The 27,586-nt window shown below is 41.9% G+C and overlaps 2 protein-coding genes across 2 annotated transcripts in view; both read right to left on the minus strand.

Moving 5' to 3' along the window:
- LOC146982592 (C-reactive protein-like) overlaps positions 1 to 27,586 on the minus strand; it is a 468,648-nt gene that overhangs the window by 147,867 nt on the left and 293,195 nt on the right. The window lies entirely within an intron of this gene.
- grin2ca (glutamate receptor, ionotropic, N-methyl D-aspartate 2Ca) overlaps positions 1 to 27,586 on the minus strand; it is a 58,353-nt gene that overhangs the window by 15,758 nt on the left and 15,009 nt on the right. Inside the window, exons 2-5 of the mRNA XM_085783633.1 lie at positions 23,309 to 23,759; positions 11,256 to 11,857; positions 8,258 to 8,372; positions 1,355 to 1,566 (exon numbers count right to left, since the gene is read on the minus strand). Coding sequence (XP_085639759.1) covers positions 1,355 to 1,566; positions 8,258 to 8,372; positions 11,256 to 11,857; positions 23,309 to 23,743 — 1,364 coding nt within the window. The 5' untranslated portion in view covers positions 23,744 to 23,759. The remainder of the gene's footprint in view (positions 1 to 1,354; positions 1,567 to 8,257; positions 8,373 to 11,255; positions 11,858 to 23,308; positions 23,760 to 27,586) is intronic.

A 27,586-nucleotide genomic window follows, 5' to 3' on the forward strand; every position in this document is an offset into this window, starting at 1 on the left:
TGACTTTATCTGCTTCTGCCTTGAAATTTTTGTGCGGCTCTGTGAAAATGTTCCATTGTCCAACAAGGGGGAAATTATGCAGTTTTTTTGTACTGGCAGGACGATTAGGTCAGCATGAGCAATAAAGTGCTACAGTGCTCCATGACACGGAGGGGACGTGATCTTCATCTTCTGTTCCCCTCATCTCGTTAACACCATTGTCAGTAATGGATAATGGCCGGCGCCTCTCTCCCCCACTAATGAACACCAATATCAGTCTGTAGGTGCTCACGATTGATGACATGGCCTAATCGTCCAGTCTAATTGATACCCCACCATGCAGCACATATATTTCCCTGATTGGGTCACAGGGTGATCCCTGGGATATTGCACTCTGGCCAGGCAGCCTAATGAGTATCTCACCTCACTGAGTGATAAGATGCCATGCCTAGGCTAATGGCAGGGGAAGAGCATCTTAATCGCATACCTAATGGAACTCTCAAGTTAGATACAAAATCAATTAAGATGAGCATGTTAACTCGTGAGTGTGCCAGTGGGAATGCACAGTAAAATAAAGTGGGTTGCATACGATGGTTAACTTGACTAAAGATGGCCTACACCCAATGTGGTGATAGCAGATCCTTAGAGAATACTAATGGACAGACTGTAGAGAATCTCAACAACTGTTAATCCCTAAACCTCTTGGATCATGGATCTATAACATATATCCACAGTAATTGGATGAGAAGGAGAGACGTGTATCTGTTTACCAGTTTGCTCCATTAGCTCTGTCACCGCAGCTACAGTCGAATTCTGGAGCGGTCCATTTATAAAATGAAATGACCAGTGCTACAAATAACCCTCGTAGACTTGTGTACTGTGTACGTGTGTCTCTGTTGCTGAAGTATGGCGTTACTTCTCAGAGTTTTACTTTTACAATCTGGAGTTCGCACGTCTGTTTCCAGTCAGTCGTCATGGAAACATGATGCTCTGCCAGTGGTGCAGCGTTTGGACCAACAAACGTGTGTACGAGCTAAAAAATGAAACTGTATACCGCCAGTATGTTTGAAAGCACCGATTGTGGCTGTACCTAAGTTTAATATTGTGTTATATAGCCATATGTACTAAAAATCGGCACAATTTCTTTCGGTGTTTTGGTTTTTGGCCAAGTGTTTCCTCATTTTCAGTTTTCGGTTTCAGTGTGCATCCCTAATGAGAAGTATGTAAAGAACAGCTGTTTTTGTTGTAAGTTGGATGCTTCTCAAATAGAGTGTTTGTCTTCTCAGCCAACTAAAAGAACACATTCATGAAGGGTACATGAAGACATATGGAGTGGTATTACTTATTTATGTTGTTTAGTAGCTGCATCACTTACGCCTCTGTCTTGTTGGACTGTCGTCTGCAGGGCACAGTGTTGCTGACACATGTACCAGTTACAGGGTCCACAGCCTCCACAATGACAAAGGGCCTCTCCTCCAATGTGGCCACCGTCAGATGTCTGTAATCCGACACTGGCTCCAGATAGGAGCCGTACCGCGGCCACACGGGGTATCTCATCTGCAGGATCCCCATCTCGTAGTTCCCCACCTGAAGGAGTAGAGAAAGGAGGGGTAAATCAACATGAGCCAGGGAATAAAATCTCTGCTCCAAGCTCCAGATGGTTACCATGCTGGTATGATACAGAAATAACACACAGGAAAACATGGATCCTCACATTGGACCTCATAAAGGAAAAGCAGAGGATAGGAGAAAAGTGCTCAACTCGGACACAAATAAAAAGTACGCATTAGTCCTTGTCTATCACAACCTCCAATCTTAATGAAATTATCTCCAATTTTCTCATTGTGCACATTATTATCGCACATCTTTGTTGAGCATCTGGAACTGGTCCAGTGAGGAGAGTTTGAGTTTGTAGACAGTTTAGAGGAAATTGATTTTTAGGTCACTGGGGAAGTAGAGAGTATAATTATACATCTAATGCAATGAAAGCAATTCCACCCCCTGCTATATAACCAGTTAGCTAATTTTAATTGGATGTTGTGGGAAAATGAGCGTTCAGGCAAGCTGAATACATAATCAAGATCTGGAATTAAACATTTCAAGCTTGCTTATTTGAAGAAGCCGTGACCTGTTTAGTGCCACGTTCCACAAATTAGCCAAACTGACTCTAACAGTTTATATTGGGCTGTGGAACGAAGGGATGAAGGTCGCTGAAAACCAGTTGGACCTCAATTAAACAAAACAATGACACGTTCCACAGATTGTTAACTTTCCGCTGAATCAGATGGAGCTGTTACACGCTGCTCCGACTGCCACTTATTCAGCAATTGAATTACGGATTTTTACATATGTAAGCATTCAACAGACAGTAATTAGAAGCAGCTATTGTTGGTTTTGTATATTTGGCTCCAAAAACATGATCTCTATGATGAACCTGCACTTTTTACATTACAGCACAGTATTCAGAGCTATACAGAGTGGGTAGACAGATGCCGTTTATTACCAAAAAAAAAGAAACACTCTAGAGATCTGATGCTTTATGTTTATATAATGAGGATGGGATCATCATCTTAATCTTAATATTTTTTCTTGGCTAAAGCCTGAGCCCTGTTCAGGCTTTATTACTGAGATTAATTATCCACAAAACAGTATTTAAAGATTTAAGGGTCCCTATTCACGCGGCAGAGTAATTAACAGAAATAATTGTATCATCTCTGTCATATTTACATAAATGTATTAATTATTTCCTTTACTGTTGCAACAAACAAAACAAAAGTATGTTTGTTAAAACTGTTAATCCTAAAAACACACCAGAGTCACTTTTCAGCTATTTCTCTCATTTTCTCTCTTTTTACACTTTTCAGTTTTCAAAGTTGAAACAGGTTTTATCTTTTACAGTAAAAATAACTGACAACATTTGTTAAAGTGCATTATTGGCCAGTCAAATGCATGCAGAATCGTATCATTTGATAGATTACCTTGTACTGTAGCATGGACAACATATTGTTTACTTGGCCAATGTCACAGTCAAAATTAATATAACACTGTGGTAACTTTCCAGAGGTTTATAATCCTCTGTCCTTCACAAACAGCTGTGCAGTGTTTTATAAATAGATAGATACATTTCCTCAAAGTCATTAATATTTCACTCCAATCAGACTCCTGTATCCTTCATCATCATCTTACTGGTACCTGAATCATCACATGCAGAGATAAAAGCAACATTAAAGCTTTAATACACATAATCAAGACCATGAGCTAAACCATAACCATTAATGTGTTGCTGTAATGTCCTCCACTCTTGTGGCTTTTCACAAGATGTTTGAACCAACCCAGTTGCAGGTTTTTTTATTCCCCACCCCAGCTACAAGAGCATTAGTGAGATTGTCCACTGTTGTTGGCTGATAAGGTCTGACTCAGAATCAGCTTCCCAGTTCAGCCTGAAGATGGTGGTTGGGGTTGAAGTCTGGGTTTGTTTCAGGCCACTTAAGTTCTTCAACTTCTAGTTTGGTTCTATCTTTTTTAGTGGAAATGCCTTGATCAGACTACCAACACAACACTGAAAGAAAGGGGTGTAACGATATGTATGTATTTGTGCAGCCCGTTTACGTCATGGCTACTGCTAATGCAACCGCTAGTGAGAAACCAGACCTGTGAGTTTCAGGTAGTGAGTTATAGTCTGATCTTCCTTCACCGGAACTGCCCTGCAAAACTGGCACATGTTTTATTTTCATATTTTGTATGATTTTACAATAATTACATTTGACTAAATCATGTAAATTGTTGGTTTACAAAAGCTGCCTAAGAAACAACAAGCAAATTTATGTTATGCATTTTGTTCCCATACTGTACTGAGAATGAACCGAACCGTGACCTCAAAACCAAGGTGATTTTTGTGTATCGTTCCACCTCTAGTAAACGTTAAGAATATTGTATCTGGAACAAAGAAGTTTGTCTCAAACTCAAACCTTAAAACCCAAATAGCTCCAGGCCAAAAGCACATAAACAAGTGGACAAGGAAGCCCACTGACTGCACATACTTGTTCCTGATGTTACAGAAGTAATTTATTAATCTATGAACTCTACAATTTATGCCTGCTTTAGATTCCTCCATGTTTCTGGGGAAATGATGAATATGTCTAGATATCAGGGGTAGAGTATTTCTTTTTCATATATCAGAGCCCTGTATCGGTTAAGATATAAAATGATCTATAGGTTTGACAGGAAGCAGCTGCCTTAATCTGCACTGTTTACCACAGGGGGATGCTGTGTTATAGTGGCAGTTTCCTCTTGATCATATTTTTCTGAAGATGGATCGATTTCACTTACAGTGTGTGACTGATAATGAGGTATCTGGGGCAACATTTAAATCCTGACTCATATTAAACGATATTCTGTTTATTTTACACTCACTCGCCTGTGCTGCTGTAAATGTCATTAACTTCCAGCAGAGCTTTAAAAAAAAAAAAGTGTCAGTCTGGACAAAATGTTTTTCCTCCCACATAATCTCTGGTGTTTATGCAGGAAGGGGGACAATCCTGTCTGATCACACCAGTCAGTACAGCTTGTCACAATGAAATGAAAACTGAAAATGGAGGCGGTGGTGTGAGGGGGGTGCACATATCCCCTCTCTGGACTTTTCAACTGTTCCTCTCTCCTGTCAGTCATATTGATCAGCCCCGCTGTTTACCTTTTGCTCCACTCATGGGCTTTTAATCAAGTCAATCAGACTTTCAAATTTCAGACAAATACGCCGAGATGAAAAAGCATTGTGTCCCTGCGGCAGCTCAGACTGTGAAGATCTTCATTGTTGATTCATTTTGGAAAACCCTCTAGGCTTGCTTTGAAGAAGTGGAGTCAATGATGTCTGATTGGCAGAAGGATATGTACTGTAATCACTCACTCAAGTTCTGCTCAAATACTGCAGTTACCTGTGTGGAAAAGTAAAATATACAGTAATTGTCTCTCCAGTAGCTTTACTAATAAAAATCCCATTGGGATAATAGTTAATACTTTTTTTTCAGCTGACGGGACTGTAATTTCAGAGTTTGTGTGCGTCATAGATGTGCAGACAGAGAACGGCAGCTTTTCAGTCCTATGTATCACCCTGCCAGATAACAGCAATGACAGGAACACTTCCCGCCCTCCTCCAGGGCTTCCTCTCTCTGTCTCCACTCCCTTTTGTCATGCTCTTCCTCCATCCTCCCAAGTTACCTTGACTTTTACATGTGGGAGGAAGCCGGAGCAGCAAGCAAGCAAACAATGACTCATGGGAGGGAGCTAATTTCATCAGCTGTATGTAACAAGAGACGATTGTATGATTTAAGGTTAATAAATAAAAATGGGGTATAATGCGAGGTACCGGTCTATACAGTGTGAGGCTGAGGCTGGTGATACATAGGTGATGTATGAATCCAACAGACCGGCTGCCTTGCATCGTGTGCAGGAAGGAAACTAGAAAAGAAGGCAATCAAAAAGTGGAATTGATTTTCGGCTGTCAGAGTGAAGACGCCAGAGGCAACAGAAAGTTAAACGCACAAAGGCTACTGCTTCACATGTGAACTGAAATTCTGTGAAGTGACCACAGTCTTGTGCTCCGAAGTGGCGAGACAAATAGTTTCTCCTCCTACAAAAGGTTTATGCAAAGGTCAGCTTGGTGAAAATCGGGGGTGAATGAGAGGTCACCTTTATCTCCACCTCTGGGTTTAAGTCCCCGATTATGTCAAGAGGTTGTTGCTGTGTGATGTGATAGGATCTGAGGGAACGTGGCCAAAACCTCTTGCGAATTACAGTTGAATTGTTTTTTACAAAATGAGAAGATCTTGTCATAGGACAGTGACGCATCCAATCCATGTTACTGTCACTGAATCCAATTTCATTTCACTCGTTTTAGAGTCCGTGCTCATTTCATAAAATCAAATGGGACTGCGAGACACTTCCAGGATGTTTTCCGGTGCCAACTTTGTCCCGTTTGTCTTTGACAGCGCAGAGGACGAAGATACTGAGATGGTTAAAGAAACTTGTGAATCTACAGGGAGTGTTGCAGGGGGAGAGCAACGCCCTTCAACACGAACATCCAACAGTGGACCAGAAAGTGAAAGACAAAGCAGCTTTTGTCTGCGCTCAGATAAGAAGCAGCTCATCAGGAATACAAAAGACAAGAAAAGTAAAAGACAGGAGGAAGGAAAAGCTTTAGTTCATCCTCTTAATCCATGTTACCTGAACCACATGGCCTCCTCCTGCATTCACATATTTGTTGACTGATTGCTTTAAGATTGTTATTGTCATGGGTTTTATTGCACCCCAGCTCCCTGCAGACTTTTTAGCATATTTTGTTTTGGTTTGATACATTTTTCTGCTTTTAGAGATATCCACAATGTATGTATAATGTATGTATGAGTTAGATCTGATATGATTAGTTTTTATATTATCTAAACAGTCTGTTTTTAAGCTTTGTGCCAAATGCAGGGTCTTTCTTCTTCTTTTTTTTATGTAGATCACTGCACACTCATTTTTTTTATCAGTTACTTGACTGGTACTCTGGTACTGGAGGCAATTTGAAGGTTTGTCTTATGGGAAATAATTTTGTAATTTTCTTATTTGAAACTAATCTTTAGCAGCAGCACCCAACACAGCACAAACTTGACTTTCAATGTTGTGGTTATGTTATGTCTTTGTATGTAATGTAGATAGTATCTTGAAGTCTCCCCCTGGACGTATGCTCATGAAAAATAATTGCTATTGTGTGATGCTTTAGCTCCTAACTGACATGAGACACAGCATTACTGTCTGACAGGAAAGAAGCACCAAAAACATCTTAAACTATATTTTAATGTAAATTACAGCTGTAATTACACCATGTTTAGTGTGTTAAACCAGGGGTTTCCAACCCCTGGTCCGTGGACCGGTACCGGGTCGTGGATAATTTGGTACCGGACCGCAGAGAAAGAATGAAAAAATATAAAATTGTTTGTTTTGTTCGAATTTACACTTTCGACCGTTTTGTTTTTGAAATTTTGCCACTTTCGTTTGTGCAATTGACAGGCAGGTCCACAAGCGGAAAAGAGTGAAAAACACACGTCGCCGGGAAAGACTCAATAACAGAAGATCCAACGACTGCCAACAAAAAGAGATCGCCACAAAAGCACTGAAAATCTGCTTCTATTACAAACATAGCCTATTATGTTTGTGAAGCGGAGGTTTCTGCAGCGACAGCAGCAAAACAAGATGACAGAGTAGACTGGACCATCACCCCCAAATAACTGATAGGCTATGTTATTATTATTATTATATTATGGTGAATTATAACAAAGAATGTAAACGTAATGGAAAACCATGTGACCGCGTACAATCGTTATACTATGTGTAATGTAAACAGGAGAACGTACATACGCCACCACCCCACCACCCACCGTGGTTTGAGCCACCGGTGAACAGTCTGCAGTGATAAAAAGGTTGGGAACCCCTGTGTTAAACAATGGCATTGACGTACTAGTAATTATAGTAATATAACATTGGCTGCACAAATATACATAAAACTGCAAAGTAATTTCTGCTCTGACAAATATCCACACCGCGGGGCCAGACTATGGAATTGGTTCACACACAAAATGGCTTCCATCTGCTTTACAACTTGGATTGTTTGTTTGCTTCTTTTGCCGTCGCAGCTTCCCATTAGCCTTTATAACATATTGGAAATTAATAGAACGTAGCACTTGAAAACATCAATATGACATAATTAGCTCTGAAACGCCTGCAGCTGTTTACTCTGAGCGTGATGTTTAACTAAACACCTTCTATTCAACCAGTGGAGGAAGTCAACTCCCTCCAGTCTGGTGTCCACATCACATCCACCCCCACCCCCTCTGCCCCCTGCGGTTAAATTAATGTTTCAATCTCCAAACAAGTCATTGAGGAAGCACGCTGCAGCAAAGCCTGTTTATACGCATGTGTGTGTATGCGTTTACATATGAATGTGGTTTTTCTTTGAATGTCTTTTGAAGAGTTGGAGGCTGAGAGTGTGTGAGGGAGAGGTGAGTAAGAAGTTGCACTGTTTGTGTGTGTGATTATGAGATGATCTTTCATTAAACGGTTCATTGTTATCAGTGGGGTCCTGACTCCTCTGACTGGCCTTTATAAAGAGACCAGCGATGTGTGAAATCACTCTCCTTTTATCATGCGCAGGAGAAGGCGTCAGTGAAAGAGACGTAGGAACAGCTCCTCTGTTTTCTCATCAGTTGTTACACATTCACAGTAATAACACAGAAAGAACGTTTACCTTGTCCCATTGTCTCTCTCTGTCCAGAGTGATAATTATCATGGCTGGATTCACCAGGTAACCGTTGCTGTTGAAGGAGAAGTCGTTGTGTTCCCAGGTTACATTCAACATGTGCCTGCAGAAAAAGATGAAAAGCAAGAAAGAAAAAAAACATGATTTTCTGTCTCCTGTAATCAAAATTCAGATACAGCTGCAAAAGATTTCTCTGTCAATTACAGTTACAATTGATTGGACACTGGCATAAATGTAAAAAAAATCGGCTTTTGATCTCTTTCAGTGTCCTCATTGCTGTTGCGCGTTGTGTGAAGCTGTCATCTGCCTCCTTTGACTCCATTGTTTCATCATTCTCATCCCTATTATATCAGACCTGTGGCGCTGCACTATCACCTCGCCCGTCACTCCAGCTGAGGTGTTGTTAAAGCCTGCTGGGAGGAGAATAGCCCCCAGCCTGGTCTGTGTGAAAAGCCTATTTAATCTGGTAATCTGCGATAATCCCATTAACAGGTGAGCTGACTCATTATCAAAAGCTTATTTGAAAAAAAAAAAAAAAAATTCTCCAATCAAGTGGGGACAAATGTGAGAACCGAGGGGGCTGATAATGTTTGATCTGGCTGGAGAGAGAAGAGACGACAGACTATAAAGCTAATAGAAAGTGCTTTGTTGTATCTCGCCGGCCTTCGCTTTACCTAACGAGAGCTGCTGCTGCTCAAATAGTGCCTGCTGGCTTCACACAGTCTAACAGGAGTGGTTGGTACGGTATCAAAGCACGAGACAGTGTTCGCCCATTTTCATGTTTTCATGGGCAGTTGGAGTTTACAAAAGGAAAGGTTGTGTCGCCCCTGGCAACTCAGCCTGCAAAGAAAAATGACTTCTGACTTCAGAGGGGGAGAGTGATGCTCTATAATAGAGGAGCAGTGTCTGATGTTGATTGTGTCGCCTTAGCAGCCTATTGGTGATCATCTATAGCTAGCAGCACATACATTTTACAGACACGCAGCGCAGCAGTCTCCCAGAATGACCTTGGCTTATATGAGCCATATTTTCTTTGGCTCGCCCCTCTGCTGATTAATACATTTTTCGAAACAAAATAGGATTTGCTCCATGTCCCGTGGCACAGATGGCGTCAGGCTGCTCTTTTGGGCATGGTTTAAATGAAGAAGAAGCCACGCCCTCATCCGTCGGTCTCCAAGAGGGTATAGGAGAGAGAGCGCTCGGTGTGAGATAGACGGCAGGAGATGGATGGCAGCGGGTTAGAGGACACGGTTTTGGGAGAGTGACAGGCACCATAAAATGGGCTCCGCACCACACAGATGGGAAGTCATGAATAAATGAACAACTGTTGACCTCTTTTTTCCAAGTCCCACAGATGTAAGTCTGAGCCAATACTTCATAATATATCTGAGATTAAAGAGAAAAGTTACGTGACCCCTGACCATCAGGGCAACATTCCTCTGTATGTCCTGAACAACATTATGTAATAAAACGCAATCAATCTCAAAAATAAAAGAGATTGTACTCTGCAGAAAAAGCACACTGTATTTTCTGTAACTATGTGGTTTCAAAAACTTGATCCTTCGGCCCTGTTTACACGACAACGCTCGCAGATGAAAATGGCAAAATATTTAATCGGATGTGCCTTTCGTTTAGATGGCGACGGCATTTTGGGGGCTTGAAAACGCAAAAAAGTGAAACCACCCTCCAGAGTGGAAATTTTAAAAACGCTCCGCCGTTGCGTCCCCATGTAAAGGGTGAAAACGCAAAACGTCTGCTCCGATTGCTATGACCTGTGGAGGGCACGGAGGGCAGCATTACGATGGCCGGCGTACAGCCTGCCGGAGATCAAGAAAAGGAGAAGAAGAAGTGAAAAAATTCTGGGTTGTACACAGGCGTGCGGACTTGGTGGTGTTGTAGGCGCCTGGCGTGTATACAACATTGAATTCCACAGACTTTTGCGCCACCGTATGCACGCAGATTTCCACCCCAAAAACGCTTGTCTAAATGCGAAATAAAAAGTGAGAACGTAACACCACTTTTGCGTTTTCTGTTCAGATCGTTTCTGTGTAAGCTTAGGCTTTGTGTCTAATTGATGCCTTTACAAAGCAAACAAGCCACAATAACGTGTCCAGTGACAATCTAAAGCTTCATACTTACTATTTACTATTAGCAACTTGAACAGCGAACCACTGCAAAGTTGCTTCCCTGGAAAGAGCTTTGACTCTCTAACTCATTCTCACCATTTACTGTATAAGCACTGTCTTGAAGTGGCCCTGGTGAATATTTTTGCTAAAGGTTAGTGCAGTGTTTGCCAAGAGAACAATCACTAGACTCCAGCAGCTTTTCTCTTTAAAAAAAACAAAAAAAAACTGCTTTGTGCTCCTCTTTCTTTTTATGTCCATAAAGACAGACATTTACAAAATGTAAAACCTCTGAAGAATCCCACAGAAACAATGTTCTGCAAACCCTTAATGCCAGTATTCAAATGATGAAGAATGTGACTGGCACAAATAAATAAGGGCAGTTACGACATAGGCCCCCCCGGGTAAGACATTGATGCAGGTTTAATTAATTCTACTGTAACAGCTGACACTGCAAATTCAGCCTCATGTTCATTTCTGTAGTTCTGTAGACTCACAGTCACATTCTGCTACATCTACATCTAGTATCCCATTTTGATTCATAAAATATCATATATATTGTGTTATTTCAAGTATATAAGCTGATTTTGTTATTTTCAGTAAAATGTGACACTTCCTGTTTTATTTCATACTTGAAGCCTACTGGATAAAAGAGAGTCAGTGCTCTGTGAGTTGCCTGAGGGCTTTTAATGTGAAACATCTGTGCAGGCAGTGTTGAATTCAATTTACAGGAGCTAAACAACGATTGAACGATTGATTGAACAGCTGTGGTGGAATTATATCTGAGGAAATGAACCTCAATTTTATCGAGGCAACACATCAATATTTTTTAAAAAACGACGACCTCCAGCGTCTTTGCTCACCTGAACAGAGTGTCATTAGCAGCTGATGGCTTGACGGGGTTGTGACAGTCACTGTGGCCCTCGGGAACGAAGCCCCTCTGTTTCCGAAAGCTCTGCACGCCTTTCACCACGATGGCCACCCCGTCCCGCACCCTCTTCCTCAGGCTCATCCTCCACCGGTCCGTGATGATGCTAATGAGCCCCACTGGGAAGCTGTCGGGCGGGGGCATGTCTGGGTTTCCCACAGCCAGGCTGGGGATAATCCAGATGTAGCCAGGCCCCACTAGTCCGGCCTCGGTCGCCATTGAAAACAGATACTGGGCCTCCTCGTGCGAGCAGTAGACCAACAACACCTGGGCGTCGATCTGCTGCAGCAGCCGCCGCGCTCGGATGTCGTTCATGCCGTCGGCGGACATGTCAAAGGTCAGCACGTCCTGCAGGTCCCACAGGAAGTAGCTGGTGTCGGTGAAGGACTTGATGTAATCCACGTAGGTTTCGTAGCCCGGGTACAGGCTGGTTATGACCACAAAGCTGTCCCAGTTGTACTCCTCCATCACCTTGAACATGCCGTTGATCTGCTGCTCGATGGAGGAGCCCAGCTGGAGGAAGTTGGAGCCCTCGCCCTGGCGGAAGAGAAGAGCATGGCATCAGGAGAGGGACGCTGTGAAGACCTTTATGCTTCGTTAACCCACTTCATGCAGATTGCTTCTGGCTAACCAGCAAAATGAACACATCTTAATTCAATTTGTATAATGTGCATAAAAATCTCTGGAGGATCTGTTTGCACGTCAAAGAGTACACACACTTAGTTTATACATTTAAACAAATAATAACACACACAAGTAGTGCGCTGACGGACCACGAGGGTCTGTAGTGCAGCTTTGGCAGGAGCTACAGTAAGTGGTTCAGCTTTACTTTGCTCCTCCAGGAGCAGCAGACTCATTCATCACTGAAATGCAAATGTCTTACTTTTGCCGCCTAAACACCGGCCGTCATCCATACTTGCAAATTCAAAGGGATGGTGCTATCAGTGTGGCCAGCACCTGCTCCATGTTTCATCTGTCTTTTCTATGAGCGCAGTGACCTTGAGATAGGAACAGGGATGTTCTTTTTTTTCTGTTAACAGTATTATTAAAAGACGGGGAGAGGAGGGAAACATACTTTACAGCTTGCAGTGTGAGCCCCCCCCAGTCCTTTTAAAACATTTTTCTTCCCAATCATTTGTCACAGCAGGGGTTTTGTCTGTGACATCACTGATTTGGGTGCGGCCAAATGTGCCTGAAAGATTGAAGGAGGAAGAGGTACTGCAACAGTTTTCTTCTCTGTTATGCAGTGCTGAGTTCCCCTTAAACTTAAACTACTTATACAGAAACACAAGACACCTCTGCCCTTAACTGTGCCCTGTCCAGTATTTCCATTCTCCCCTGCTCGGAACATGTGCTGAATTTGCTGCAGGAAGAAGATATCCTTTTTTTTGTTGCAAACAACAAACAAAACAGTTCTTTCTATTCCACAGTTTATTAATTCTTCATACTCATACTATAAAGGTCATCAGTTTCTCACTTGCTCAATAAGCAATTAGCAAGTGTTTGTCAGTGATCTGTAAATATATATGTTACGGGTCAGTAATGATCTTTTTGACATCATATACTGTCATTTTGAATGTGCAGATTTAAATGTTAATAAGTTGGTATTGAAAGGATTCAGGTCCAGATGTCAAGCCAGCAGCCTAAAGTCGCATTAAAACTGACATGTAAACCACTAATTAGTGGTTTTGAACCGTTAATAAAAAGTACCACATTGATTCTTCATTGAACAATTACAAGCCATGAATAAAAAGTGACAACTAAGTGACATTTAAACTAATAATTTAATAATAATAATTTAAACAAATAATTGAGACTTTTTTGCTGATGGCTCATAGGAAGAAGTGAAAAACTTGAGTTTTGGCTAAAGCATAAATAAACAACTACACTTGCATCAATAAACCCATGCGTTACAACTTAAAACCACTTTATAAAGGGCATCTTATTAGAAGTACTGTAGGTACTAAAATACTAAAATCCCAACAAGACTAAGATACAGGCCGACATCTTCACCACGATCTCATCTCTTCACAGTAATTATTCCAAGGTATGGTAATTAATGAGACAGTGATGGATTGATGCTACTCTGCATGTAGAGCCATGATATTCAACAGGGATTATTGATTCTTCTACAGATTCCAATCACTCCACCTCTGCTTAACTGTGCTGCATCACACTGCAACACAAGCATCATTATTAGATCATGAATCATTCGTTCGTTATTGCGTGACATCACTCTGAATGAGTATAAAGTTGTTGTTGTTCGCTCTTTTTAGATGTTTAAGGATGAGACATCGCCTGGAACTGACTTGAAAAAAAAAGTCTTACTTTGAGAGTAGACATGTATGTTTTGACTGCCGTGGTTATGTTGTAAAAAGTCTTTGCCTCCCACAGGCTGATAGGTAGGTGACCCCCTCCTGACCTTCTCCCGCTCTGGGGAAAAATCACTCCATCCTGAGCGCTTTCGCCTCAGAGCTTAGAAAACAGAGGGGTCAGGCATCCTGAGACTGCAAACAGGCCTGCTATCTTATTCAGCCTGTCTCCTCGCCGTCCTTGGGAGAAGTTCAGCGGTCTTGTGATGTATGAGCATCGTACGATTCCAGACGTCACGACTAAATCCACTGACTCTGTACCTCTGACTGTCCGCGATCATGCCCCTGGAAATATTTTCCTTTTCTCTTGTCTTGTTTCCTGTGTCACTGTCCTCATTCCCTCTCACTTCTTATATCCCCAGACAGTGAAGTAGCTATATATAATAAAGAGGTCTTCCATTCCATGCATAGTTTTGGATTTACCACTCATTTATGTATTGAAAGTTGTCTGACCCAGAATATTGGAATTGTGCTTAAAGTTACAACCACTAGGAACAAATTCTTTTTTTATTTTCTCTTCATTACCTTAAAGCCCAACGTTCACATTTCTAGTTTAAAATGGCTATTACTCATTGATATTCATATAAATGCCAGTCAGTTATTAGTGTCTTTGCTGAGAGTTGGTTTCTGCTCAGTGTTGGGGACCTGCAGCGGACTAAGATGGATTAGACTGCACTGGAGGCCGGCTGGCTGCATACATCCATACAGGGTGCAGGGATCTTATGCAGGTTAGTCACGGAGGAGCTTGAGAAGATCGTATAAATCTACTCATTTTCTCCTTCCCCTCACTGTCCCACAGCAAATCTGTCAGTGTTATTGCTTTATTCTTGTACGTGCCGCTGCCTTTTTCCTGCATCTGCAATGGTGCACAATCAGTTTGTTCCCTGACAGCTGCTGAGGTGTCACAGTGTGTATGTGTGTGTGTGTGTTTACGCATGTGTTTGCGCTTCTGTATGCCTTGTTCCTGCCTACCAGCCCAAGGGTCTATCAGAGTAAAGCTCCCTGCAAAGTACAATCTCAACAGCTCAATTAGCAGAGAGCAGACTGATCGTGCAGTTCAAATGAGCCCGGGGCATTACCACAGGCTCAGCAGCAGCTCAAAGCCTCAAGTCGAGACTGTTGGTGTGCCGAGTGTGCACAGATCTGTCCAAGGCATGGTTGTAGGGAATCAAATGAAACAGTTGAGGTCAGTCACATAGAATGAAATATAAATCCTCCATCAGTCGTGATTACCTTTACACAAACAGTGTTTATAACAGCCACATCCAAAAGGCAGAGCACAAAGCCTGATGTCAGAGCCTCTTCTTGGCAACATCCCACTGCTTTCCTGAGCTCTCTCTTATGTCTTTGTCGTCTCAATTGAATGAATCTTACAATTGTAGAGGTCACCAATTTCCCATCGTTTTACTTAACTTAAAAGATCCTTAACAGCAGCTGAAACTCTGATGTTTGCTGACCTCCGGTGGTCTGTCATGTACAAGAGTGCTGCAGGGTGCGGTTACAGGTGCAGCAGACTTGAAACTTTGAACCAGTGGGGATGTTAAATGACTTGTCCCACCTTAACGCAGCATCTGAACAAGTTCATACAGTATAAACTGTATTGTTAAAGAAGATAGTACACCTGCTTGTTTTACCTATACAAAAATGTATTTGTATCCCCTGCACTGGCCAATAAAAAGAGTGACACACATTACATCTAGAAGTGAAAATTCAATGGAAGTTGGACTGAGGCTTTCTTTACACTACAGGCCTTGATGCCCAATTCCAATTTGTTGCCTACAGTATATCCAATTTTTTTGACTGTCTATTTACTGTACATGTTCTATTACGTAGAAGTGACCCATATCTGATATCTGCATTTACACCTGCTTTTCTTGCATGAAACAACCCGCCAAAGAGGAAATAAGCTAGTGATTTTTTTTAAAGACGGGAGATTGTCACATCGTAATTCCATAATAATTATAAATCAAGGTGAGTCTGGTGCCCAGAGTTTATATCCAATACGTCACTGTTTACAAAGTGAACATCTAGTCTGTCCTTACAAAATAAAGTCAGTGAAGTGGCGGCGTGGAGCACCGTCCAATCCTCACAAAGCCTCTTGGACACATCTGTGTACATTGTTTGTTTTTCCTCAGTTGATTTGCTCGTTTCAGTTTTTGCCGGTAGGCCAACATGAAATCTGGTGTTTCTCTTGCGCGTGCCCTCTTTCACACTCCCTTGCTTGCCCTGGATCCGCATATAAATGAATGTGAAAACAAGAACTAGAGAGGAAAAACAAACTGACGCACGGACACCACAAAGATGAAACACTGTAATAATTCCTGTGAGAGTGACCACAGCTGGCCACAGCTGGCCACGGTAGGCTAGTCCAGGTCAGACCCATGTGTCAATCACGGGCTACAGAGGTTCAGTGAAAGGTGTGGGCACGGGAATATTATATTAATGACGTATGACACACATTGCCAGGAAAGATCCGATGTGTCTGTTTAGACTACAGAAATACTCTGACCCGCCATAAATCAAGCCTCGTCATTGATTTACAACACTGGCCATATTGGCCCAAGTGCAAGTAGATATATTCAAAACATAGTAGTAATGTTTTAGCATAATCTATCATCTCTCGTTGTGATGATATTGCCCTACTCTTTGGATAATGTATGTCAGATTATACACATGACGTTTGTAAATGAGTGTCAACCATGACTCTGTATTGAGTCAGTAAGCTGCACTTCCACGGCGTTGTTCACAGAAGCTCACAGTAATAGTGTACAGTCCCAAAGAAGATTACAGCCATTGAGTGGAAAGCTTAGCTTCTCAAGGCTCAGATTACATTCACATGGGTAAAATATACAGAAGAACTCGTATCTGTTTACAAATACAGATTCAGAAACATAGCAGTAGTCCACGCAGTCAACTTTAACTTTTTAACCTGTTAACATTTTTGTGTCGCATGTGGCTTTCAAGTCTTGAAATGCCGCCGTTGGGCGAGTTGTGTTGCAGCCTGAAGATTAGCTGTGAGACGCAGTGACACTGGTCTGAGTTTGAGTTAGATCAGCGTGTAAAGCAGCGATTATCTCTAAACCACAGCTGTTTATACAGAAGCAGTGGCTATGTCACTGAAACCATCAGTGTTTGTTTTTTTATACATGTGACCAATATACAAAAAAGCATCTTTTACTTTGTTAAGAACAGTCATTTAAAAGCTGAAGGTTATCTGAAGGACTTTTTTGACGGAGGTGTATGAGGTGTATTGATTCTTTTGGAATTGGTCCAGAAATCTGAAGGAAACAATGGATTAAAGTCAGCCGGCTCAGAGGGACCGGAGCCACAATGACATGATGCCCAGAGGTGAACGTGTTCTGGCAGCGAGTGAAAATTAGCACCCGAGATATGGAACAGAAAGTGGAGTACGGTTGCCCCCGGTCACATGACTGAACTGCAGCCATCTCCAGCTCCTTCTCCCACCGTCCCTCTATGAAGAGTGACTTCTGGCCACGGCTCTTTGCTGCGACATATGTCTGCCTCCGCCACGCAGCAGGAAGTGCCCTGGCACCGCCTTCCTGTACTGCTGACGTCACATAGATCCTGCATGGCGACCAAGAACAGACACACAACTCCCTGGTCATCTGCCATTTCTCTCAAAGCTGGAGAAAACCCAGGCCACAATACTATAGTAGATCGGTGTAGAGCTGGATTAAAGCAATATGCAAATGACATGCAAGAAAAAACAACAGTTGGTTGCTATGGGACGGAAGTACATATTACGTTTCCACACAACTGGTAAATGTGGAGGAAATGCAATGCATGCAGTTTGTAATCCAAACGCATTGCATTTCAAGCACATGTTTTTCTATATCTACATGGTTTTAAGTTATATACAGTACATGTCAAGTTGTGTTGATGCTGAATGTCCTATATGTATGTCACCTGTTCCTAGCTGTTCATCTAAGCACTTCCTGCTCTAAGGAAAAGAAGAGAGTCTTGCTATAACGTAGACAAAGTCTGCAGTGACTTTTGAAGCCCAAGACCCAGTGTGTTTAATGTGTAGACATTAAACTGAACATAAAATTGTTCCCTAAGTTAAACCAAAGTGCTTTTGTTACCCAAACCAGACCCCCACGTGGCTCGGTCTAGACAGGTTACACTGTAACTGTGCCAGTGGTGTTAAAATGCAGCAGGGAGGCAGAGGCAGAGACAAGTGGATTCAGGACGTAGCGAAGGCAGATGGAGGAAAAAAAAAAAAACTGCTCCAGTTTTAAGAAAAGCCTCAGGCTCATGTTCCTGCAAAGACAATCAGGTTTTGCTTGTGTCTGACTTACATTTTGTTCACTTGCAGCGCCGTGGCTTGAAGGATGTGATCTGTCAGACAGCAGAATGAATGCTTCAAAGGATGTTTTGAATTTAAGGTCAGGATATTGAACTTGGTGCATAATGAAAAAAAAAAAGACAGAATACATGCTAGGTCTATTCAGGAATTATAGCACCACAGCAACCCACCCAAAGGTGTGTGTAATTACCTCTAAAGGACGTCACTGTGTGTTTTCATTCATTCTTTTTTCAACCATAATATACATAATGCTGCTGTAGTCGAATCTATAACAGGAAGATTTTCCAGTTCAAACAAACCCTGTGGCCTAAACGACCTGATCCTGTTGTTGGAGCTGCACTGTAGAGTCGTGCACCTGTAAAGAAGCAGCTATATATCAGCTTTAAAACCAGGTACACGTTCAGCTTCCTTTGAGCTTCACAAAACATTTCAGCTGTTTATGTCAGCCATGATTATTGCTATGGATTTATCCTTTTTTTTTTGCACACTAACTGGACCTGTGAGGAAATGATTGACCTTTCGGCAATAGTGAAGCATAGCTTTGGTTTGTAGTCCATCTGAATTTGACTTATGGCTGCTGGTTTGAATGAGTCTAACTCTATAGCTGCATAAATTAGCATTACTTATACGTAGTGGAGGGAACTTCACTTTTGACATTAACTGTTTGACATTATCTACTTGTTTTTTTCCACATTGATAGAGAATGAGGAAAACAATGGTGCATGTTCTCTGATGGTGCCAATCAACAAACTGAGAAGTCCCTTGGACAGGAATCAGTTTATCACCTAATTTTAGGCTGTCACTTTGAGAGAGATTAAACTCTCAGCTTTCAGCAACACGTATGAAAAATGAATGAGCTCTATTGCCTTGTTGACTACCTTTGACAGCGCCCCATAAATCAATCGACGGGTGGTGTCCCTGATTATTGAGAGGAAGACTCACAGGGGGCTGCACCAAAAAAAACCCTCAATGTGCCTGCGATACACATCACATGTGCTGATTGTTGCATTGATTGTTGCATTGAAATATTAACAAATTAGAAGTTGAATCAGACAATAAACTCATATTGATGTATTAGACCTTCATTTTTCCATTCTATCCGAATCTGTCACAGCTTTACACTGCATGTCAGACCATTGTTTTACACCCACACAAAAAAGCTGGACCTGTTGCCTTGTGTGGATTCTTTGATATGTTCAGCTATAATTACACTGGATAGACTGATCCCAGAGGTGAAATGACACTGCTCCAGCTCTCTTGGTGTGATGCAATCTGCAGCAGTCCCTTGGATGTTAAGCAGATGTGCTGACAGACATCTCTTTCTTCTTCCCCACGGGCTGCTATTGGCAGCTCTCTCTGAACTGAGGCGGCATGTCAATGTCTGGTGCAAGTGGGCTCAGCTATCATGTATGCGAACGCATGCACCGACTTTTATAAAGTAGTTTCATCTTTAATTAGTATATATAAATCAATTTTTTCAAAGCTTTTTTTGAGTCATGAATCTTACAACTACAGTTATGAACCCCTCCTTTGCTTTTTATCCCAGTAAATATAAATTATGTCACTACTGCTGTGACTTTTTAGGGATTATGTTTCTTTTTCTTTAGACTTGTTTGCCAGGTTCTTGTTTAAAGCTCATTTACTTCTTGTGCAGATAATTTGGGCAATTTGTGGTTTTGTATCTTGCTGAAGGACAGTTTGAATTTCTCTACCAACTGAGCCACAGCTGGCATGGATTTCCGACCCTCCAGGCAGCCATTTGGATGAGCTTCTCATTGATAAATACTCAGTTATGATTATTATTACAATATTCAGACCTCTTTTACCTCATGCATTGTGTTATTCAAGGAACATGGTAATCACATGGCCTTCCCTGTTCTGTGTTATTGTCCTTGCAAGGCAGAGAATTGGAAGAATTTTTGTTTCAGTTGAAGAAATTGCCAAAATTCAGCAAATCTTTTTCTGCATCATCTATATTTGTCTGTTGTTGTGTCTCTGGGTTTGATTTTCCAGCGTAATGCTCTGCTGTCGCTCATGAATACAACTGTGTTCGGCAGCCAACTGAGAAATGTTGTCCCACCAGACACTTAACACACATGAACGAATGAGAGACTTCAGAACAGAACAGATTAGCTGTATTATTATGCTATTATGCAGAGCACAAAAGACAAAACAGCACAGATGAATAAATAGTGACCCAACCTTTATCTACAGTACCATGAAACGCATCTAAAACAAGATTTTAGATTTCATTGTTTTATAGCCTACTACCGGAGCGGCTGTCCAGAAAACAGAGAGGTGGTCATTGGCAATTTATATGCAAGACTACACATGGAGCCTCGACTGCATGGTGGCCCAAGAGCCTGAAAAATATAAAATTATCATGGGTGGCATGTAGGTATAGATGTCAGTCAGAGGCCTGGTACCTCAGCGGGTAGCAGAAGATTACTTCAGGTTTCCAACTGGGACCTTCTGTATTAATAATGCATGCACTCCCTGATATGTAGGGCGCTTTTCATGCATTCACCACACAACATATATAAATAGTCGCAATTTTATTTCACTTGTTAATTAAAGATGAAAACATTCATTCATTTTACCAGCTGTCAGCTTTTGTCATTATGCTTATTTCTCATTACATGTGTTTATTCTGTAATTTATTATAATTGTCTTCGAATTAGAAGAGTTAGAGTGTAACTGAGCAGCGGGAGGCGTTCATTGACTGACATCTCTTTTATTACCCTCGAGAAGCCAAACTGATGGCAGGATGTTTTCGGAAATCGATGCAGCTGACAGGTGAGCTGTCGACAAACCCATTATAAACCCAAATTACACAGTCTTATTAATATCTCCTTCTGCAAAAATATATATAAAATGCCTCAACACTCAAAATTAAAAAGAAGAATTCATCTCTGATTATTTGAAAAGAGAGCAAGATAAATACTCATTATCGCTCCATTGGACAGATTCATAAATGAGATCAAATAACATGTCAGAAGCATACAGTATGAGTTACTTGCGGTGTCCCACAAGGGTCTGTTCTAACACATTCATTTTCACCTGTATATTTTCCATGCAGTGTGAATTGGATAAAATGTCAGAGTTGCTTTAATTCTGAACACCACTGGAGGGATGAACACTATTTTTCTGTCTGACATGTCGGAACAAAAACAAGATCTCCCATTGGTTTTCATTTGGCTTGAGGTCTGGAGGACTGTAGCATATGATTCACATCATTTTCACACTCATCAAACCATTCAGTGACCCTTTGTGCTCTGTGGATCTGGGCATTTGCCCTGCAAAAAAAAATAAGCTGAAAGAATCATACTGAAATGATATCTGTCGACATGTGATGTTATCCTGTGCTGGCCAGCTCTGCGGTACTGCCTATTGCAGGATGCACTGAAATGTCACTGGGAGAAAAAAAAGCCATTTTGAAAGGATTATATTAGTCTGAGCTCTTTGTGGTGAGTGATACTGCTCCTATAGATGGATCATTGCAGCTAAACCTTTCAGCATCAATCATAAAAGCAGTGCAATGGCTTTGGCTTGTATGTTTCACAAGCATCCCTTGTTTACCTCACCTGAACTCCAAATAGCAAAGTGGCATATCAGTGTATCAACTAGAATAAAGATTTGAGAGACTCATGTCTATGTTCGACCTTGACAGAGTTCCCTGATTCACTTATTTCTTCTTGAACGTGCATAGAGGCTCCAATGCATCCCTGTGCGAAGTGGTATTTCTGATATTTATTGATCATTAAATCACTTTGAAATGACAGATTGTGCCTGTCCATAGACCAAATGCTCATATTGGCCGATGTAATTAGCAGTGAAATGATAGTACGTGTGGGCATCTCTGTGATTATTTGACGGCTCCGAAGAAAATAAATCTGCTGATTGAGTCGATCTGTGCAGTTATTGTCACTCTTGCTTTGAGGCTTGTAATTACCACCACATCATCTGCTGGAGACTCTGAAGCAGTTTATTAGATATTCAAAGTATAAGTCAAACTATCCATCTAACTTATGTGAAACCCTGGAGAACCTGACACCTGACAACAAATGGCCATTAACAAGAATTGCACCTCGAAACAAAAAATCAAAGTGGGATTATATCACATTACTTTGCTGTGATGTGGTGTTCCTCTACCATGACCCTGTCCATTTAAAATAATTTATAATAAATCAAAAGCAAAAATGTGAATGTCTGTGTTTGGTTTGTATAGCAGTATTTTAGACTAGAGGATAAAAAATTCTAATCTTGTAGCTAAAATATTGCAGGTCATTTGCCTGGGGGTGTTTTACATTCAAGTCAAAGATCTGAATACCTCTTGCTCCACAGTCAAATTGCAGTAGCTGTCTTTACGATGTTACAGCCTGCCTCATCAGCTTCACACCTGTCTGTTTCTCCTAAAGCTCAGAACTTAACGCAGTTTCCAACCAAGATGAGGGCGGGAAATGATGATGAAAAGTCATTGGCTCGTCCCCATTAGCTTGTGAATTTGAATGTCTTGTCATTTAACCTGCAACATGAGAGTAATGACACGATGTAGAGCTGAGTGACTGACTGTATATAGCTGGCTGCTATATCTGCTGTTTAATCTGAATTCATCCAGTGAGTCCTTCTCTTCTTTCTTTATATAGTTTTCTGCAAAGCCGCACTGTCTTATGTGTGTTGTTGACTGTGAATGGAAGACATTACCTGAAGATTTAAACCAGCTCCTCTGGCTTCTCAGTGTGCAAAACTCAGTGATCAATTCTTCTTTGCAGCCTGATATACAGTAGTTTATGGTTTGATATATAGTTACTGGGCATATTCAGGGCTCCAGACTAACTTAGTTTAATAGGAGCACAGTGGCCCCTAACTTAAAATTTTTAGGAGCGCAAGCAGACAATTTAGGGGCATGCACCGTAAATCGTCTTGCAAAGCAAAAATCCACATTTCCTTTTCATTCATGATCCTCACACACATTGGCCTGACGCCTGTGATGACAGACTCCAGATTCTTTGAGTCACCCCCTTCCACGTTTCACCAGTGTTAAAAAAACCCCAAACAAACAGTAAATTTACTGGTTTCACATGTGCAAGTATAACATTTTGCCTCAAATTTGTTTATGGGCAGTCTGGAGCCCTGATATTTCATCCAAATTTTAAGATCTTTACTGTGGAATGAAGATCTTTAGTTTGATCGGTATCCAATTACGTTGTACAGTCAGGGTGTGGCGTAAGCACACACCAGCTCTTAACATCCAATTTCCCATCTTTGACCCCGCCCCCACACACTGACCTTGTATGGCAGGACGACAGCAGAGCCTCCGCTGATGCCCACAATGGGCACGGCCGTCTGAGTGGAAATGAAGTCCAAGATCTGTGCCACGGCCTCCGAGCCAATGTTGTCCTCGAACACCACGCCATGGACTCGGTTGGTGGAGAGGGTGTCACAGATGCGGGTGAGCAGCGCCCGTGGGTTGGTGTTGTTGACCAGCACAGTGATGGGGTTAACCTCCAGAGGCAGGTCCATGAAGTTCTCCCGACTTAACCTCCCCTTAATCTCCGTCTGGTAGGCCGAGCCGCTGAACACCACCGCCACGTTCACCGCGGGCGAGGGAATCCCGAACGGCCGGCCCGGACAGCAGGGGACGGTGCAGAACAACAGCAGCAGCAGCAGCAGCGGCGGCGGCCACCACGGGGAGTCGCTCAAGCAGCCTAGACGAACGCCCATCTCAGTCACCTACTGCCTAGAGGAGGGGTCAGCAGAGGGGATTGACATGTTAGATACACAGGGCGAGTGGTTGTCATTTTTCCAAAATGTTGTGATAATACGCAGTAATCCCAGCTGGCCGGCCAACCAAAGTGCCTTTTGTTTAGAGTTGGCTTATTTTGATTAATGACCTTTTAGCTTCATCTCTGCTCAGTGTGCCGGTCTGCCTGCCATAACTAAGACAGTGTAAGAGCCCATTAACGGAGCCCAGAGTAGTATTTTTAGAGTGTGTCAGCGTGCAACATGAGGCTGCGGCCAGGCTGTTGCGTCTTAGGGTGGCAGCTGCCACCCTGCTGCTGTTGTATTCTGTGGTCCAACCCAACAGATGGTGTCCAGTGTTTAATGCAACAAATGGAGAACAAGAGGATTTATAATTTTTCTCTCGTGACATTACTTTTGAAGCTGTTGCTTAATTTTTCAACGGCACAAAGCATTCAGACGTAATCTGCCAAAGATCTGCATTGACGTTTTTGAATTCACATCCATCATGTCATTACTTTGACTTTTAGCTTTTAGGGAAAGTTTTTCATCTCTTGTTTTTTGAAACTGATGTTTTAATTACTTTGTCGGAAAAGTCCATATCCCCAAGTTGGGCTTTCGCTGCAAATGCAAGCTGTTTTTGCTACACTGCTTCACTAATGGACTGGATTTCCACCAGTAACATGTGGCCAAACTGTCTTCATTTCTTCCAAAAAGCTAATTGCTTTGCTTTCTGCCCTCTGGAAGGTAATGGAGGAGAAGCGGCGTGGCACAACTCTGTGATGTCGACCCCTGTAGCATTAGTTTAACATTCACATTGTAGCCAGACAGTGGTTTGTGTTGAGCTGTCAGACAGATTTAGGCTCTTTGTCAAATCTGTCACAGTAGTGTTTGTGGCCCTGAGGGAGTGCTGCACACTGGTCCCCTGTCACAGAGATCTGATCCACCATGTGATGGAATCCCAGTGGGGTGAATATATTGTAATCCCTCGGTAATCCCTGCCAGGCGTCATGGCCTACGGCTTGATTGTAGTGTATAAACTTATCAAGAGATTTGGCTATTGCACGAGGCCCATTGTAGCTGTGTGGTGCACTTCTCTTTATGTGTTACTTCCTGTGTGGGACCGAGCAGCGAGCGGCTCCTCATGGAGAAACGCAGGCGGGCTGCAGAGGAGCAGCCGCGCTCGGTCGGTGTGTCTCTAGAATATTCATCATTGGATTGTTTTCACAGTCATGTCACATGCTGAAATCCAAATGAAAGACACTGCACATGCATGGGGAGGGCCGTATATATGCTGTGTCCTACATGTGATTCTCCTGGTAGGTGCTGCGTTCTAAATCATTTTCTAAATTGATTAGTCCCCACCGCGAGAGGGCATCTGCCACATTCCTTCCAATGACATTAGCCATGTTTCAGCTGCGACAGCAGTGGAATAGTTTAGGGTTAATGTCTTTGACGGGGACCGACGTACGTGGTCAAAATGCTTAAAAGCTCTGACCTTCCACGTGTTTAATCAAGGCAGGGGAACAGCTGAGCGGATACGCCGAGGTCGAATCGTGCGGCGGTGGATATAGAATTAAAGCAAACAGAGAATGAGTCATCAATAACTTTCGTGACAAGGCCTTGTATTGTCAGCATGCCATCTAATACCAAGGCAGCGGAGTAATAACATAGATCGGAGCTTTTAGTTTTGTACCTTATTTAATGTTTAGCTTCTTTTCAGGACCGTCATCTAAGCTTTGTGAAGCGGCTCAGTTGCTGTAGATTTGCTGGGCACTGACCCCTAAAACTCTAAAACTCTACAGTGATACATAAAGGAAAGAGGCTTTTCATCTGTGCTCAGGCTAAATCCTCCAAAAAACATTCCTGTGTATACAAAAAATCTGAGGGCTTGGGTTTGATGTAAGGGATCAAAAGTCACGATGGACATCCATGGGTTTTTAGAGAGGATGTATTACCAACAGGTACGTTCACTCTGAGTTATCACGACACGATGCAGCCAGGTTGTAACAGATACACAGCACATACTGGAGTTGAGAGACAGGTTGCTGTTTGCGTCATGACGCTGCTACAAACTGGATTCAGCATGAGTCATACTGTACCTGGGGACCCAGAGGGAGGAATCAATTACTCCTAAAACCTGCCATCCTTATGTACATCTAGCTGCGCCGGTACCACCTATTTGACGTAATCCTCTTACAAACCTCCTCCTCTTTTTATGTAATTACGTTTCCGCTAAATATCACCACACTTCCTAATAATGTAGTTACAGAGCTGTTTTTTTTCTAACATGTCAGGTTGCATCACGGTGAGTGAGCTCATAGTTCAAGACGGACTAGCATGTTATATTTCAGCCTTTTGTGTGTTTTTCGTTGTTGTTTTTGCTTCAGTTCACATGTTCTGTTAGTCGACCAAGGACCTTTCACTTTTCTTTATGTTGTTTTTCTCCCTTGGGCCTGTTTAAAGCCCCTCCCTTTCCCTCTCTCATTGAATTTGATGAATTACCTAAACATAAAACCAATGAAAATGTGGCTTTAAGCTCACTGAAGGCTGCACAATATGTCACTGATAACTATAAACACCTGCTCTGGTCGTTTGAACATTCACACACACATCCATCTTAATCTTTCCTGTTTATATTTATACTTGAAGTATTTTTTTTTAAGCAGTAAAACCCTCTGATCTGCCCTAAACCCATGAAGTGACAAAGTGTAAATATATGTGAAGGAAAAGCTCCTGTGTGGATGTTTATTAAAACTGTGAGAAAGACAAATGTGACAGACAGCGCTACAAAAAACACAAGACACATGAGTCAGAGGATAAAATAAACTGTGATCCTCATCAACGCACAATATACACATTCATTTAAAAAAAAAAAAACACCACATGCACCTCATCCTAAAACAGAAATCACATCTTTAACCTTAAGTGACCAGCATTATGCCTCTTAATTTGAATTGCAAACTTTATTCAGCAAGTACATTTGTGCAAGTTATTTAGGGATTATTATGTCCTGAGGTAATAGGCTACGTGAGAGGGTTTGAGAAGTTTGTCTTCATTATGTGAGTATTTGAACTAGAGCCAAAGCAATCAGCCAATTAATGAATTAATTATTTTTGATGTTTATTGACATTTCATAGACTAAATGTTTAATTAAAAAAAAAAAAAGTGCTGCAGATGATTTTATAATAGAAAGATTTGGCAGGAGTGTGAGCAGATATTTGTCTCTTCAGTTTGATTTGCTACACACATGCCAAAGTCAATCCTGGTACAAGGAAACCTAGTGATGTGACTGAAGGAGCTGCCTCCAACCACTTCCTGTATGAAAATAGTGAAAATAATCTAATGAGAGATTAGATTTTATTTAACTTGTCAGAGACTCATCGGAGTAGCAGCCATCTGCTCTCACTGTCGCTGTTTGTGTTCTCTATCTTCACAGTTGTTTGACTAACAAACATTTAAGATGTGCTTATCCCCCTCTAGTGGGTGACATATGGTGGAGGCAGTTCCTTTACAGAATTAGCTGCCACTCAGGAAGTTCAGATAAAGGCTATACCTCCAATATAACTGCTGCTTCTTTTCAATCACATGATTTATTCTCCTTGTGCTTCAGTCTGCGGTGCCTCCACACCATAATGACATCTGCACAGTTTGATAAACTGAACAGGCATTAATGCAAATATCTGCATCTGCATGTTCGGCCTCTACATGCGGTACCTGCTCCTGTAAATTGAATACTGTTGATAAGGTAAATAGACTTTTCCGCACATATTGATGCTTCCTGCTCAGTATGTATGGGCTCTGCAGACTCAATATGAGAACATT

This window comes from Trachurus japonicus, chromosome 8, assembly GCF_045865225.1.
Source record: "Trachurus japonicus isolate A0001 chromosome 8, Traja_1.0".
Classification (NCBI taxonomy): Eukaryota; Metazoa; Chordata; class Actinopteri; order Carangiformes; family Carangidae; genus Trachurus; species Trachurus japonicus.